This window comes from Monodelphis domestica, chromosome 2, assembly GCF_027887165.1.
Source record: "Monodelphis domestica isolate mMonDom1 chromosome 2, mMonDom1.pri, whole genome shotgun sequence".
NCBI lineage: Eukaryota > Metazoa > Chordata > Mammalia > Didelphimorphia > Didelphidae > Monodelphis > Monodelphis domestica.
In genome coordinates, this window is record NC_077228.1 from 531,858,706 (window position 1) to 531,874,054 (window position 15,349).

Here is a 15,349-nt window from a genome sequence, read left to right on the forward strand (position 1 = left end):
CACATGGAATCCCTCCAGTTCATTATCCCTTTTAATACAATAGTATTCTATCTCCAACAGATACCACAATTTATTCAGCCATTCCCCAATTGAAGAACATCCCCATATTTTCCAATTTTTTGCCACTTCATCAGCTTTTCCCTCCCACATATGTCTACTTTTTTCTGCTGACTTCACTATTATCTTAGTGGAGGAGAAAGAGCCCTGAGAGAGAGGGCCTGAATTTGAATCTACTTTCTGCTGCTTCCTGCCAGGGTGACTGTAAAACACTCATCTCTGGGCTTTTGGTTATTAAAAGAGCTAAGAGTAGATAAAAGTCCAAATGCATCTCTGAATCTTAAATTGTTATCTCAATCCTCTGATGAGGCCTGTCACATCTTGTGTCTCTTCTACTTAGTACTTGTATACAGGAAATTCTCTTATACATTCTGGCCCTCAGTTTTTGCCTCTTTACAGTAAGGCTACTGTACCAGGTGTTCTCAGAGATCTTTTGATAGCTCTGTAATGCTAGTTACCCAGGCATGGAACATTGAAGTCACCTTTTTTCCCCACCCTCTCCCTTGCCCCCAATATTCAGTCACCAAAACTCTTTCCTTTGCAATGGCACATATCCCTTTAGCTTTCCATTCTCTTAGCAAGTTTTTTTATTTTTTTATTTTAATGCCTGAACTATTGCAGGAATTTCTTTACTGATTATAACAGACCAAGTCTCACAGAGGCTGGTCTGGGAGTTCAGAAGTCGTGGATTATTCAGCATTTAACAAAGAGAAGTTTACTTAGTCATAATCTTGAAAGAATATTCAGTAAGACTATAGTAGTTGACTTGATTAGGTATAAGTCCTACCTTGTCTCCAATTAGAAATGTTTCTGATCAGTGAGACAGGATATAGGGACTCATGTGGCCTTGAGTTATCTTTCAATCTGAAGAACTCTGATTCTATGTGGGCTATTCTCTTTTGTGCCCATAGGTGATAGAGGTTGACCCGTACCTCCCTGAGCCAATTAGGTCTCTTGCTTATTTGTTAAAGAGCTAAACTAATCTCCTTGGTGGGAGACCCTCATGGATATTGCTTCTGCCTCATCTCAATCCGTGGTGACAAGGTTAGAAAGTCTTCTAAAACAGAGGTGTCAAAAACGTGGCATAAAGCTAGATTAAGATATAATTGGAAAATAGTTGACAAAATAAAAATACAATAGAATCATGGATGTTAGTATGTGGACCACAAGGATCCTTAAATACAATTTAATGACCCCCATTTCTAGTTGGGTTTGATACCACTTGGTCTAGAAAATCTTCTACTGCCTAAGATGGTTTTAGGATGGTTATTAGTCTAATCTTGGGACCATGAGAAGCCTGACATGAGCAGCATATTTCCCCCTGGTGCAGGGGGAAAATATAAATCCGGAAACCTAGCAGCAATAACAATGAGAAAAAAACAAAAAGGAAATCATTTTAGTGACTCCTTTATAGATTGACTGAATTTGAAAGAGAATGAAGATCAGAAAGCTTAGGCCTCCTACTTCCTTTTATCCTCAGCCTCTAAGAACTGAATCCCAGGTCTCAATGATCTAGTCCATTTGGTGGATCATGAGAAAGCTCTTAAGTTCACATTATGTTTCCCAATGTAAAGTGCTGACCGTGAGTGAGAGCAAAACCAGGAACATCAGGGCCGTAGAACATATATAGACACTTCAGGCCCAGTTACTATTTCTTCATCATGGTTCAGAGTTACCTGGAGTAAGGTAGCTATGAGATATTTCCATTTTGTGTGCAGTCTGACTTAACACCATCATGCCCTTTGTGTACTTTAGCCTGCCAACTAGGATATCCTTCTCCCTGGGTTAATGCTACGTCTCTGCCCCATTGGAGACCTTTTCTAAGAGGTTGCCTCCATTCATTCCCAAGGGCTTCTCTTACATTCATACAGAAACTCAAGTTTACCAGTCAGCTAAGGGGTCCCTTTCTTCTGGGCACATGTGCATTCACCATAGTTTTCCAAAAGGCATCTCCCATCGCATCAGCACCACATCTTGGTCCTTCAAGCCCTCCAGGAATAAAATTACCTGAGCCTTTTCAAAGGGAAAGGAAACTTGCCAGAGAGCAGGAACCTGGAGACAGAAGAAGGACCAAAGAGTGTCAAACAGAACTGTGCAGAAGTAGTCTGTTCATAAGCTTTCAATAAGCCTTCTGCAGATTCTGGATCTGAGAAGTGTTGGAGCTCTTTCCCATCTTAGGATGACAATTGATTCATTACAGATCTGGCTTCTGGGAGATGAAACATGATTATCCAAGGCATAGTGATAGAACTATTGATTAGCAGGGACAAACCTTTTGTACTAAGATGGGTGCTCTCATTGGCATAAATAGGCATAAAGCAGAGGTCACCGCTTCCCTTAACATGCTCTTGATGGAGCTGTGATTTGGTTCATCCATTCTGGAAAGCAATTTAGAACTGTGCTGCAAAAAAGTCACTAACTTCGGCATACTCTGACCCAGCTATATTACCACTGGGCCCGTAGCCCAAAAATGCCAAAGGAAAATGAGAATACATATGTGCCTACAGAAAAGATTTAGTTCTTTTTCTTTTGGCAAAAACTGGAAACCAAGAATTTAAATTCTTGGGGAATGGAAGTGATAAACTGAATAGATAACCAGAGAGATGCAGCATGATCCAGGAGATATAGAGAAGATATACTTAAGATGCACATTGAGACATAGGCTTTTGGATGTGGCCAATGCACATTTGTTACAAAGTGTTATATATATGTACATATACATACACTCACATACTGTTGTTGGTGTTGTTGGATTGGATTAGGAGGAGAGAAAATAAATAATTATTGATTGAAAAAGTAATTGAAAAAAAAATTTAACTCTTCCTTAGAGACCCTGTGCCTCACAAGCAGCACAGCATGGCATCGTGACCCCTGTGTCCAAACGGACAGTGGACACACTCTCCATCCACTGCTATTCTTTCAGAAGTTTCATCTCTGGTAGATGCTGAATGTCCCACTGACAGCTATATTCAGTGAGAGACATGGCCAAAATTCCTCTATTGGTCCTGACCCCAAAAGCCTTTGACATTCCTTTTCTCTCCTGGCCTCAGAGGGGTCAGGGTATATATTACTTTATCTGACCTGTCCCAAAGTGCGCTTTGCATACCAGCCACATCACTTTTAGCACACCCCACTGGGAAGACTTTGCCAGGTTCTTCATCATCCAAAGTATCCCTATATCAGATCAGTGGCTGCCACATTCCAGTGCCACATGCTTCTCTCTTGGTGGGCAACTGTTGGTGAGCCAGATGAAGTAGTGTCCCTCAAAAGCCAGGTCCTCTTATTCAGAGGCCAGTTGGACTATTGGAGGTAGGTTGTTGGGGCTGGGACTTGAGGTTTTAACCTCTGGCAGAGTCAGAACTGTTCAAGAAGAGCCCAGTGCCTAAGTGAATCTAGGTACGATTTTGAATGTGCTCTTTCCATTTAATTCTAGAGATCAGCTATGCTCTACTCATCTTGTTAGAGGGGCTATTTTGTTTTACCAAATTCATAACAGGCAGTTATGGGTGAAGAATGATTCTATGCCCCTGGATCTGGGCCATCTATTGAACAGCAACTAAGATCTAGTAACAAGTGAGCATCTTTTTTTTTTTTTTAATATTTTTCCATGGTTACATGATTTGTGATCCCACCCCCTGCTTTTCTTCCCCCTTCCTGAAGCTGAGAAGTAGTTCCATTGGGTTATACATGTATCATTGTTCAAAGTCTATATTTGCAGTAGAGTGATCCTTTAACATAAAAATCCTAAACATATCCTTATCAGCTACATGATTGAGCATATATTTTTCTAATGCATTTCTGCTCCCACCATTCTTTCTCTGGATATGGAGAGCTTCTTTCTCCTAAGGCCCTCTGGATTGTCCTGGATCATTGCATTGCTGCTAGTAGCAGAGTCAATTACATTCGATTGTGCTACAATGTATCCATCTCTGTGTACAATGTTCTCCTGGTTCTGCTCCTCTCACTCTGCATCACTTCCTGGAGGTCGTTCCAGTTCACATGGAATCCCTCCAGTTCATTATTCCTTTGAGCACAATGGTATTCCATCACCATCATATACCACAATTTGTTCAGCCATTCCCCAATTGATGGACACCCCCTCATTTTCCAATTTTTTGTCACCACAAAGAACACAGCCACATATAAATATTTTTATACAAGTCTTTTTCCTTATTATCTCTTTGGGAGATACAAACCCAACAGTGGTATGGCTGGGTCAAAGGGTAGGCAGTCTTTAAAGACCTTTGGGCATAATCCCAAATTGTCCTCCATATTGGTTGGACTGATTCACAACTCCACCAGCAGTGTATTCATGTCCCAATTTTGCCACATCCCCTCCAACATTTATCACTTTCCTTTGCCAATATTGGCCAGTCTTCTAGGTGTGAGATGATACCAAGTGAACAACTTTTTAAAAGTGGTAAATTGAGCTCCTGCTTTAAAGTTCCTAAAACCTAACGATCATGTGGTTTGCTCATCCCAGGTGGGCAAAGACTGTCTGCCAGAGGCTTCACTTAGTCTGATCTTTATGGACAAAGACCTCCAAAAGTATGTTTTCCATGGGGTTTGTAAGGACCCAGGAGGAGACACTCCTTGAGTGTCTATCTTAGGTCTTCCTGATCTGTTCTGGGCCCCACTAGAAGGAGTGGAGGGGAGGAAAGAGAGGGAAAAAGGAAGGAAAAAGGAGGAGATAAGTATTTTTTAAGCACCTGCTATGTACCAGGCCCTGTGCTAAATGCTATTATCTATGTTCTAGTGTAATTTTTTATTTATTTTGTTAACTTTCTCTATTATGTTTTAATCTGGTTCTCATGCACTTGGGGGAGTTGTGTGGACCCAAGTGTTCTGGCTCCTGTTATAGAGGGTATTCCTGGAATAGATAGTTTGCGGAGATCCCTTCTGGATCTTAGGTTCTTTTCTAATGATTGATGTGATCCTTCAAATATGATCAGGTAGTTAGAATATCAGATTCTTTTATAGGTAATAGATTATTTAAAGTTATTGTTCATGTGAAGAAAAAGTATTTTTTGAACCAGAAACCAGGCACAAAAAGACAGAAGTTGTTAGTTTGAATGGTTTCCAAACTCAGTTATCTTTGAAGTAACTTTTCAGAACTTTCTGGAGAAGGTATTCCAAGGGATGGAAATGAAAAGGAAGCAGTTTGGCAGCCAGCACATGGGCCTGGGAAAGGAAAACGCAGCCAGATAGAGCCACATAGATTTTCTTGCTAATAGAACAAAGACACAAGGCCCAATGCAAGACCCCAGGACCTGTGTGAGTGGCTAGGGATGTTAGGGATGGAAGAGGTACCTCCTGAAGCTAAGAAAAGTGACTCTGTAAACCTTCAGCTTGACTACAGAGGACTTGGACTTGGGTGGATGAAGCTGAGGAATGAGACCTTACCGATGTAGGAGATGGTTTATGTTGAGCTAAGCAATACTACAATGTTAACAGCAGTTCATAGTGTAGGAGAAGAAACACCTGAGTTGAATTTGGAGGATTGTGGAGCTATTGAAATGGGGCACTGTGCTAGGTGCTAGAGGGGCACAGACCCAACCCTCTGATGCAAAGAGAGGGAATGAGGGACTATAAACTGCAAGTCATTGTTGATTAGTTTGGTCATTAATTGATCTTGAATATAGAGATGAATGAGTGGATGAAAAGACATTTATTATGGTCTGGGAACACAAATGGAGAAGTACCACCAGTATTCCTACTTTCAAGGAACTTACAGTCTTCTAATAAGGGGAGACAACAGAGATGAAAGAGTCCTCAGGGGGCAGCAGAAAAGTTAGTGGTAATGTATTATCTTTAATGTGATTTCCATTAGATTGTGAACTCTGTGAGAGCAGGGCTTGTCCTTTGAAATCATCCCCAGTTTTGTCTCACATTTGTCAGACAGATGTTGGAGGTATGGTGGGAAAACAGCTACTTTGGTCCAGGTATTCTGGAAAGCACTTTGGAACTGGGTCTGAAGAGTCACCCAGATGTGGGTCCCTTTTGACTCAGATCCTAAGGGTTAGGGAATGACTAAACAAATTATAGTAACCAGGTGGCACAGGTGAGTCAAGAAGACCTGAATTCAGATACTGATTTAGACACTCAAGTTACTTAATCTCTCTTCCCATTGTTTTGTCCTTTTCTAAGATGGAGCACCTCCCTCCCAGGGCAAGGTTGTTATGAGTATCAAAGGAGACAAACTGTAGGAAGCACTTTGCACATCTTAAAAGTGCTACATAAAGTGAACAGTGTCCATTACATTGAGTGTAATGTTATAGTACCATCAAAGATGAGGACAGGGATAGTTTCTTTTCTTTTTTCTTTTTATATTTTACTTTTCAATTGGAGGTGGGGAAGTAGGAATGAGAAGATAAGAGAGATAAAATAAGAATAAATAAAGATAAAATAAGAAATTAAATTTAGGTTTTATGTTAAATATGAAAGTTCTAAAATAATATTGTGGTCACTGATTTAAAGATATTATAACAAGTCAAAAATGATTTTTAGTAGTTTTATTTACAAAGAGGTAGAAAAAAGTGAAAATGGAAAAAGGTAGCTAAAGAGACAGGTTTTAACAAGCCTACTATCCCTTCTCTGGTGAAGTGAGGCTCAGCCCTTGAGGGGCTTCCCCAAGTATGGTGATATCTTCAGCTAGAGTTCCACCTACACAGCCTCCTCTAAAGCCAAGGCAGGAATCTCCAGAACCAATCTCTCCAGAAGCCAGAAAAAGAAAAGCCAGCTACTTACTCACCCAAGATGAACTCCAAAGGAGAAGACGGAAGGCCAGGTCCCAAGGCTAAATCCTCCAATACCAAAGTCCAACAATACTGAAGTCCAAAGGAGAAGATCCAGGAGCAGTCCTCCAAGAAGCAGTCCAAGAACCAAGTCCCAGGTTGAAGTTCCCTCAACAGGAAGTTCAGAGCTTTTATAGCCCTTTTCCCACATCACTTCCTGTCCCTTCACTTTACAGGAAATGATTGCAGTCTTTCAATTTGCCTAGTACTGCCCAGGGTCAGGTCTAGAATCACCCACTTTAGTAAATGACTTAGGAACTCTCTTACTTAGTGTTAAGTAGGGGTGTTTAAGTTTTTGACTGATTAATTTAAAAATTGCTTATTGATAGACAAAGTTTGATTCACTCTTCACACTTGTTAATTGAGAAAAGGGAATAAAATAAGTTATATTATTAAAAGAATCTATAGTGAGCCAGATAAGTACAAGTCTAACATTGTAACCAGTTAAAAAACAAAACAAAAAACCCAGCACTGATCTGACCAGAAAACTGAGGGGAACGAAGAAGTTTCAGGTATTCATAAGAGAGTACCACTGCAGCTGCTAACTCTTAAAGGTGGAAGGCAGAAGGGCCTGGTGGAAGCTGCAGGGATTGACAGGCCCAGTCAGTGGGGAGAGCATATTAGGTAGATGTGATGCACTGAGAGATGAAAAATGAGCTAGAAGGAGATGTGAAATGTAGTATAGTGCCTTATGATAGGATCCAGAGTTTGGCAGGACTTGTCAGCAGGTGATAAAGGACAGAGATCAGGATCAGAAATTTTGTTCTAAAAATAATCATAGTAACAATCACAGTTGTCATTCAATTGTTTTCAGTCATGTTCACCTCTTCGTGACCCCATTTGGAGTTTTCTGGACAAAGATACTAAAGTAGTTTGCCATTTTGTTCTCCAGCTAGTAATTATGTAGCTTTTGAAGGTTTGCAAAGCATTTTACTTGTGTTATCTCATTTGATCCCCACAACAACCTTATGAGAAAAGTGCTATTATTATTTCCATTTTACAGATAGGGAAACTGAGGTTAAGAGAGGTTAAATGACTTGCCTAGGGCCATACAACTAGGTATCTGAGTCTGAATTCAAACTTACAGACTCTAGGCCTAGCACTATATGCCTAGGTGCCAAGTGGAATAAGAATGAACAAATGATTATCGATATGATGATAAAATAATATAATAAAATTAACAATATAATACTATATCCACCTTCACAAACTATATGTTGAACCAGTGTGTGACCCTCTCATTTTAAGTAGAGAATTACAATTTAATCATAGTTTTGTCCTGCTTTGTAAAATTATGGCAATATGAGGCCATTTAAACGGGATGATGCTAATAGAGGAGAGAAGTAGCCTGGCAAATTGAAATGAAAGCAGGCAGGGTAGAAGTCATGAGGACTGACTTCAGGTTATGCCTCTGGCAGTGCCAGCCCCTGCCACAATAGTCACCTCCTTAATGCCCCAGGCAGCAGTTTCCCAGCAGTGCAAATGACCCCAGAAAGGTGGGAGTTTAAAATATTCACCATTCACTCCAAAGCATTATTTTAACAATTAGTTTGTAATTTCTCTTCCACCAAGCCTTTTATTGAAATTACTAGTTTATTCTCCCCTATATTTGCCATTCTCTGGCCTGTAAAAATAATGGGTAGTGGGATAGCCAGAAGGGGAGATTGGTTTATGGGGAGCAGCTTAGAGGAGCAAGATGATGCGGCTTGTCTCCTCCTCAATAATAGGGCTTGACATTTGTTTTGTATTTTTTTAATCCCTTCACTTCTGACCTGGAAGAAATATTGTATATTGGTTCCAAGGCAGAAGAGCAATAGGGGCTTAGGCAATGGTGAATAAGTGACTTGGCCAGAGGAAGTATCTGAGGCCAGATTTGAACCCAGGTCCTCTGGTCTCCAGGCCTGGCTCTCAATCCACTGAACCCCCACCAAGCTGTCCCCAGAGAGCTTGGGTTTCCTACTGGCAAGAGTCACCCGAGTGAAGTCTCTTTAGGTCTGCATTTGCCACTGCTCAGGAACTTGAGCAAAGAAGCCAAGAAATCTTACTTATTTTTGCTTTTAGGAATACTTCATCCAACAGAGAAACACTTAATTGTCAAGAGAATTTCTAGATGCATCTAGAATTTTTGAAACCATTTATTTTGCAGTATTTAAAAGCTCAAGGAAAGTGCTGTTACCTCAAGTCAGCCATTATAAGCTGAGTTTACTATATAAGAAACCTGCTGAGGGGATTGGCAGGATGTGCCAACCTACTATACCAAGGAGATGTCCTTTAAAGAGATGTATTGTGTCATTCAGCGAGTGATTGCTTTTTGAGAGGAAGTAGCAGCATTTTGAAGACTAGGGTGTGGGTCTGCCCTTTAATCTCTCGGTATTGTATTTTCCTTGTTAGCTAATTTTAGTCTGACTGAGAGTTGAGTTTGTTTAAAGAAATTTAGCCTCTTTACCCAGATTAAACCATGTTAAAATTCCTGGGATGTTGGGGAGAATTTTGTGTTACTAGAAAATTTTCTTTCATCTGTTAAAAAAAACACATTGAAAGTTAAATTGCTTTGGTGTTGCGAATACTTAACCATTTGTATCTCTTGTCTCATCAGGCTACAGAAGAGGTTTCCAAAAACCTGGTTGCTATGAAAGAAATCTTGTATGGCACCAATGAAAAAGAGCCCCAGACAGAAGCTGTAGCCCAGCTCGCTCAGGAGCTGTACAACAGCGGCCTCCTCAGCACGCTGGTAGCTGATTTACAGCTCATTGATTTTGAGGTAAGAACTGAAAACTTCCTCCAGATGGGTCCCATTTTTTCTCATTAGATCCTCACAAGAATGCATCAAAGGAGGAAGGTGGGAGTTTTTCCACTTCTTGTTTCTTGGTTTGTTTTCAAAACGAGATTAGATCTTGTTGCACTTATTAGTGGCTGGAGCCTTTGCCTACCCTCTCAAGGCCAGCCCTCTGCCTATCATCTCCTGAAGACCAGAACCTCTTCTCAGCCATTGAGGACACTAAGAGTTTAGATTTCAGTTACAGAGGAGCCAGTTGTGTGTTGAGCACATTGCATGGAATGACCAGAAAGAATGTGCCTGCAATGAGATGGTGGCCTTCGTTTTGAAATGAAGGAAAGAAAATATTTGTAGACGTGTTTAGGGAGCTAAACTGTAAAAAAAGAAGATTTTGCTGTATTTTGGCAAGGAGAAATGAAGCCATTGGCCCAGCTTCAGGGGAGGAGGAAATCTAATGGAGCCCTTAGTCTGCCCAGACCCCAAACACAAGGCTTTGCCCCTTAGAGCTGGCTCTCCTCTACCCAGAAGGCTCCTCCCTGAATTCTAGTCCTGTGTGTCTACCAAAACCCGACCTTCCTCCCAACCCCTAGTTATAGTCATTACCATCGTTGTCACATTTCAGAGCCTCTGGGTTGGCTCTGACTCTGTTCTTCTTTCTTGACCTCCACATGTTGTATCAGTTCTACCACTCTGGCTGCATCTCTTGCATCTGGCCTCTAGTTTCCCTGCCTTCAGTTTTCTGCCTCACCAATAATAAGTGTGTTGGGCCTTACTGAAAAAACCATCTCTCTCTCTTTCTCTCCCTCTCTGCCTAGTAGAAAGATGCCGTAGCGAAGCATTTGAAGATGGTGGGTGCAAAGTCAGGCTCTGTTATACCTTGCTAGCCTTCTTTCTTCCACACTGTCTGCCTGTCTCCACCCTCTCCCTTTCTCTTCCTTTCTTCCTGTTGCCTTCTCTGATTTTTCCTCAAGTTTTCCTGCTGCACCGAGTCTGGCATTGTTCCTTTGACTCATTCGCATTGTACAATTTCTTACACTTCCCTGAGGACAGGGACTGGCATAAAAAAAAAAAAACAACTTTGTCCAATAACTTAAATGTTTTGGTGATTGATAAATAAAAGTTTATGGATTAAATTTATTTGAATTGAACTAGACACAACAGACACTTAAATGTATATCAAAAGCTTCTCTGGGTGCTCATGAGACTGCTTTTAAATCTCTTGTCTTTTGGCCCTCTGAACTAGGCATTTTTGTTACAAGCAAGGTATTATCCATCCATTAGCCTTGATGTATGGGTGTCAGTGAGCATTCTTGAGGCATGTGTTCATTTCAGAAACAAACTTGGTTGCTCTGGACCCTCAAGCATAAGTTTGGAGACATTGAAGAACTCTGTGTTCAACGTAGAAGGTAGCCATTCCCTGGGATGTTGGGTCCTTCCTGTTCGGTCTGGATCCACAGCCCCTTGCATCAGTTTTAGAAGCTAGGATTTTGCAACTAGGAGACATAGTGGAAGAAAAAATGCAGCTGGCTCTATGGAGGAAGCACATAGCATATGGAGAAAACCACAGATTCAGCTACATCTTTTCTTTCACCATGGCTCCTAGTTCCAAAATCCTGGCTTCTAAAACGGATTTATTTTTCCACTTCTCCCTCCCCCGAAATTCTTCTCTGGGTCTTCTAAATTCTCCCTGAAGAAATCCTCCTTTAGAACACTCTCCTGATTCATTGACTATTTGGGGACTTCAGGCTGGGTTCTCTCTAGCTGGTGTTTCTCATTCTCACAGTATGACACTCTCCTACCATATTGAGGCAAATTGAGGAGGCCATAGTGGGTGGGTACATAGTGGATACTCTGCCAGTTCTCCCCATTTCATGTAAGTCATTTTTTGGTAAGAATTTAGCACAGGAGACACATGTTTGAGGAGAGCCTTCAAAACCGTAGTTTTGTGGATTCTATGCATTTTTAAAAGTTAGCAAACAGTTGACATAGCAGGATCTAATGTTCACTATACTTCATTTAATCTTTGTCTCTGAACATCTGCCTGAACCTTCTGCATGTGCTTATTGAAGGCATCTTCATTACAGGCTTTGATAAAAGTCTCACCAGTGATCTTTTCCATTCTTTTGGAATCTTCCTTTGCGATTGCATCTTAAATTAATTTTATTCCATTTTTAATAAATAGTACTTTATATCATGGATTTTCATTAAATATTATTAAATTATAATTATAGGAAGGATATAAATTGTTTATGCAATAGAATTAAATAAAATACTAGTGCTTTTTCATTATTAACAAATAATATAAAATTATTAAAAAATCAGACCTGTCTTTTTGCAGCCTATGCATTTTTGGCTGTTATATCATATCATTTGACTCATTTAGCTTGTGGTCTTCTAAAACCTCAAGATTATTTTCAGATCTCTTTTGTACAACTGGCATTGATTTTTTTTTTGAGCCTGAATGGAATTTGTCCCAATAGTCAGTCACAGAATCTCAGAGTTGGAGAGAAATCATCTAGACCAGGGGTTCTGAACCTAGAGTTTGATTTTTTTTTAATGTTTTGATGACAATTTCAATACAACAGGTTTTTGTGATCCCTCTGTATTTTATTTCATGCATTTAAAGACATCTTTCTGAGAATGGGGCTATAGGTTTCCTCAAACTGCCAAAGGGAGTCCACAATACACACGTACCCAAAGTACATGTACACAAATTTGATTTAGTCCAATCCATACTTGGACAGTAATTCTGTCTATAGCATCCCTTGTATATGGGGCCATTTAGTCTACTTGAAGCCCTCCAGTGAAAGAGAATCCGCCACCTCAAAGAGAGTCCATACCATTCTTAACAGCTTCTAGTAGGTCTTTTCTTGTACCAAACCCTAGATTTACCTCTCTCTTACCCATTGCCCCTAATTTGGCCTATAAGACCAAAAAGAATAGTTCTTTCCCTCTTCCACATGACAGCCCTTCAAATATTTGAAGTTCTCATCCCCATTCCAACCCTCAAGGCTTCTTTCTCTTCTTCAGCTTAAACGTCCTGATTTCTTTCAGGTGGTCCTTATATATATAAAGCAGGATCTCTTGTCCCCTTACCAATATGGATAGACTTCCCTTGTAGTTTCTTAATGACCTTCCTAAGGTAATACTCTAGATGTGGTCTAACTAAGGTAGGCTTCTGCCTACAGCCTGACATCACCTTTGCTTTCTTAGCTGCCAGGTCACACTGAGGAGCTTTCTGATCACTCAAGCCCCTCCAGCTCTCAGATGAAAGGATCTTCTCCGCACCTCTGGTATCACACATACCAGCTTTCCCTCTCAACTTTGTATTGTGTAGAAATCTGATAAGCATGCCAATTGTGCCACTGAGGACCTCTTTCCTGGTCAATGTGAAAGCATTACTGCCTATTCTTTGAGTCTGTATAACCAACCAATTCTAAATCCTTCTGATTATAGTCTTGTCTAGTTCACATTTCTCTTTCCCACAGGGATGGACTTGCTATTTTGCCAAATGCTTTATTAGATTCTGGATAGTCAGAATCTACAGCATTCCCCTGATAACCTTCCAGGATAACAATCCTGTCAGAAAAAGGAACCTGTGGTTGGTGAAGCAGGCCCTTTGTGATCACTGCTTCCTTTCTTAATGCTTACTAACTCTCTCTTTAATAATACTTTCTAGAATTTGACTAGCAATCAAAATCTAGATCACTGGCCTCTAGTTGGGAGATTCCAGTCCCATCTCATTTCTGAAAATCTGGACCTTTGTCCTCTTGGTGATTAGGATCTTCCTGATCTCTGGGAGCTCTTAGGGATGACTTAGATCTGGGATTGTTAAGCTGGTAGGATCTATGAACTTGTTTTTTAAAAAAAAAACAAAAAACACCATTATTTCAGTATAATTGACTTCCTTCATAATTCCTGATTATTTTATTTTAAGCATTTCAAAACAACCTGAAATGCTGTCTGCGACCTTTGCCACAGGGGTCTGTGACACCAAGAAAGTGAAGAACTTTGAGTTCAAGTGACTTAGCAATCACATCTCTTAGTTCTTTTGGTCTCCTAGGATATAATTCACCTAGACCTCCTCACTGAGGCCTACCATAGATGTGTTAATAGATGTATAAATGAATTGCTTCATTACAGTCTCTTTCCATCTCTCTCTCTCTCTCTCTCTCTTTTTTTAATCCTCACCTTCCATCTTAGAATCAATACTGTATATTGGTTCCAAGGCAGAAGAATAGTAAGGGCTAGGCAATGGGGCTTAAGTGACTTGCCCAGGGTCACACATCTGGGAAGTGTCTGAGGCCAGATTTGAACCCAGGACCTCCTGTCTCTAGGCCTGGCTCTCAACCCACTGAGCTCCCCAGCTTCCCCCTCTTTCCGTCTCTTTGGTATCAGCTTCTCATGAGCCTTTTGGTTCTCTTTTTTCTGGTCCAGAGGTGGTTCTTGACAGAAGACAAGCCACTCTGGCCTTTTCACCACCCCAAAAGGCAGTTCTAACCACTTTTGACCTTTCAGTGTAATGACAAGGAAGGGACCCTTTGGATTGTCCTCATTTTTCCTAGCCTGCACTAATCTTCTTAAGTTCTGCATAGATTTTTCACACATTTTTTTAACCCTTTGCAGCAGATGTTGGTGTATGATAATAATTGAGTACTGCAGGGAAAGATGAACAAATATCCCATATAATTGTTTCTTGTTGCCTTTGGACATATGCTAAAACTTATTGACTCCTCCCAGCACCTTCAGTCTGTCCTTCCATTTAGGGACAATTCTTGATATCACCTGCTGGTTCCTTTGATAGCAGGAATACCAGTGTAAGCGGGTTCAGTTCAGTTATTAAAAAACCAGGCTTCTTAGCTCCCTTTATCCCTTTTGCTTTCACTTTAGGCATCATTTTATATTTTTGTCCATTGGCATTTCCATGCCTAACAGAACTATGGAAGTGAGCCTCTCTGTATATAGGCTTGTCTTCAGAGATTCAGGTTATTGCTGGACTGCTGCTTGAAACTTTCTTTCATTCATTCATTCATTCATTCATTCATTCATCTATTTATTTGTTTATTTATCTACTTGTTTGTTTGTTTGTTTGTTTTTCTCAAAACCCTTACCTTCCATCTTGGAATCAATACTATTGTATTGTACTGTATTGGTTCCAAGGCAGAAGAGCAGTCAGGGCTAGGCAATCCACTGAGCTAAGCTTTTTAAACTTGGGAAAACTTGCACTTGACAGGCATCCTTCATGGGCCTGGCCTGGAGTGGGAGGACCTGGGTTCAAATCTCACCTTCGAACTGAGGACCTCCCATCTCTAGGCCTGACTCAATCCACTGAGCCAAGCAGTTGCCCAAGAACTGCTACTTCTAAAGACTGAAGGTAAAAAGGTGAAGAACCAGGTTAGAGGCAGGTAGGTGGTTCAGTGGTTTGAGGGCCAGGTCTAATGATGGGAGGTCCTGGGTTCAAATGTGCATTCAGACACTTAGCTGCATTAACCCAAGTCACTTACTCCACATTACACCTCTTCTGCCTTGGAACCAATACAAAGTATTGATTCTAAGATGGAAGGTAAGGGTTTAAAAAGGAGGGAGAGGAGAACAATAAATAAAAGAACCAGGTCAACCCCATCCTCCAGATGGGGAATGGGATTTTAGGGAAGAAAATAAAATATTTGAAAGATATTAAGAAATAGCTATGAACATTTAAAAACCAACCACTGATTTACCT

At 40.6% G+C, this 15,349-nt stretch overlaps 1 protein-coding gene across 8 annotated transcripts in view; it reads left to right on the forward strand.

Moving 5' to 3' along the window:
• The window catches only part of CAB39 (calcium binding protein 39), a 105,536-nt gene that overhangs the window by 62,244 nt on the left and 27,943 nt on the right, over positions 1-15,349 (forward strand). For 7 of the 8 annotated variants that reach the window (XM_056819963.1, XM_007485853.3, XM_007485852.3 and 4 more), the window contains one exon: positions 9,448-9,612. In XM_056819963.1, coding sequence (XP_056675941.1) covers positions 9,448-9,612 — 165 coding nt within the window. Of the gene's footprint in view, positions 1-3,490; positions 3,631-9,447; positions 9,613-15,349 lie in introns of all 8 variants that reach the window. The other variant, XM_007485855.2, reaches the window with a different exon arrangement.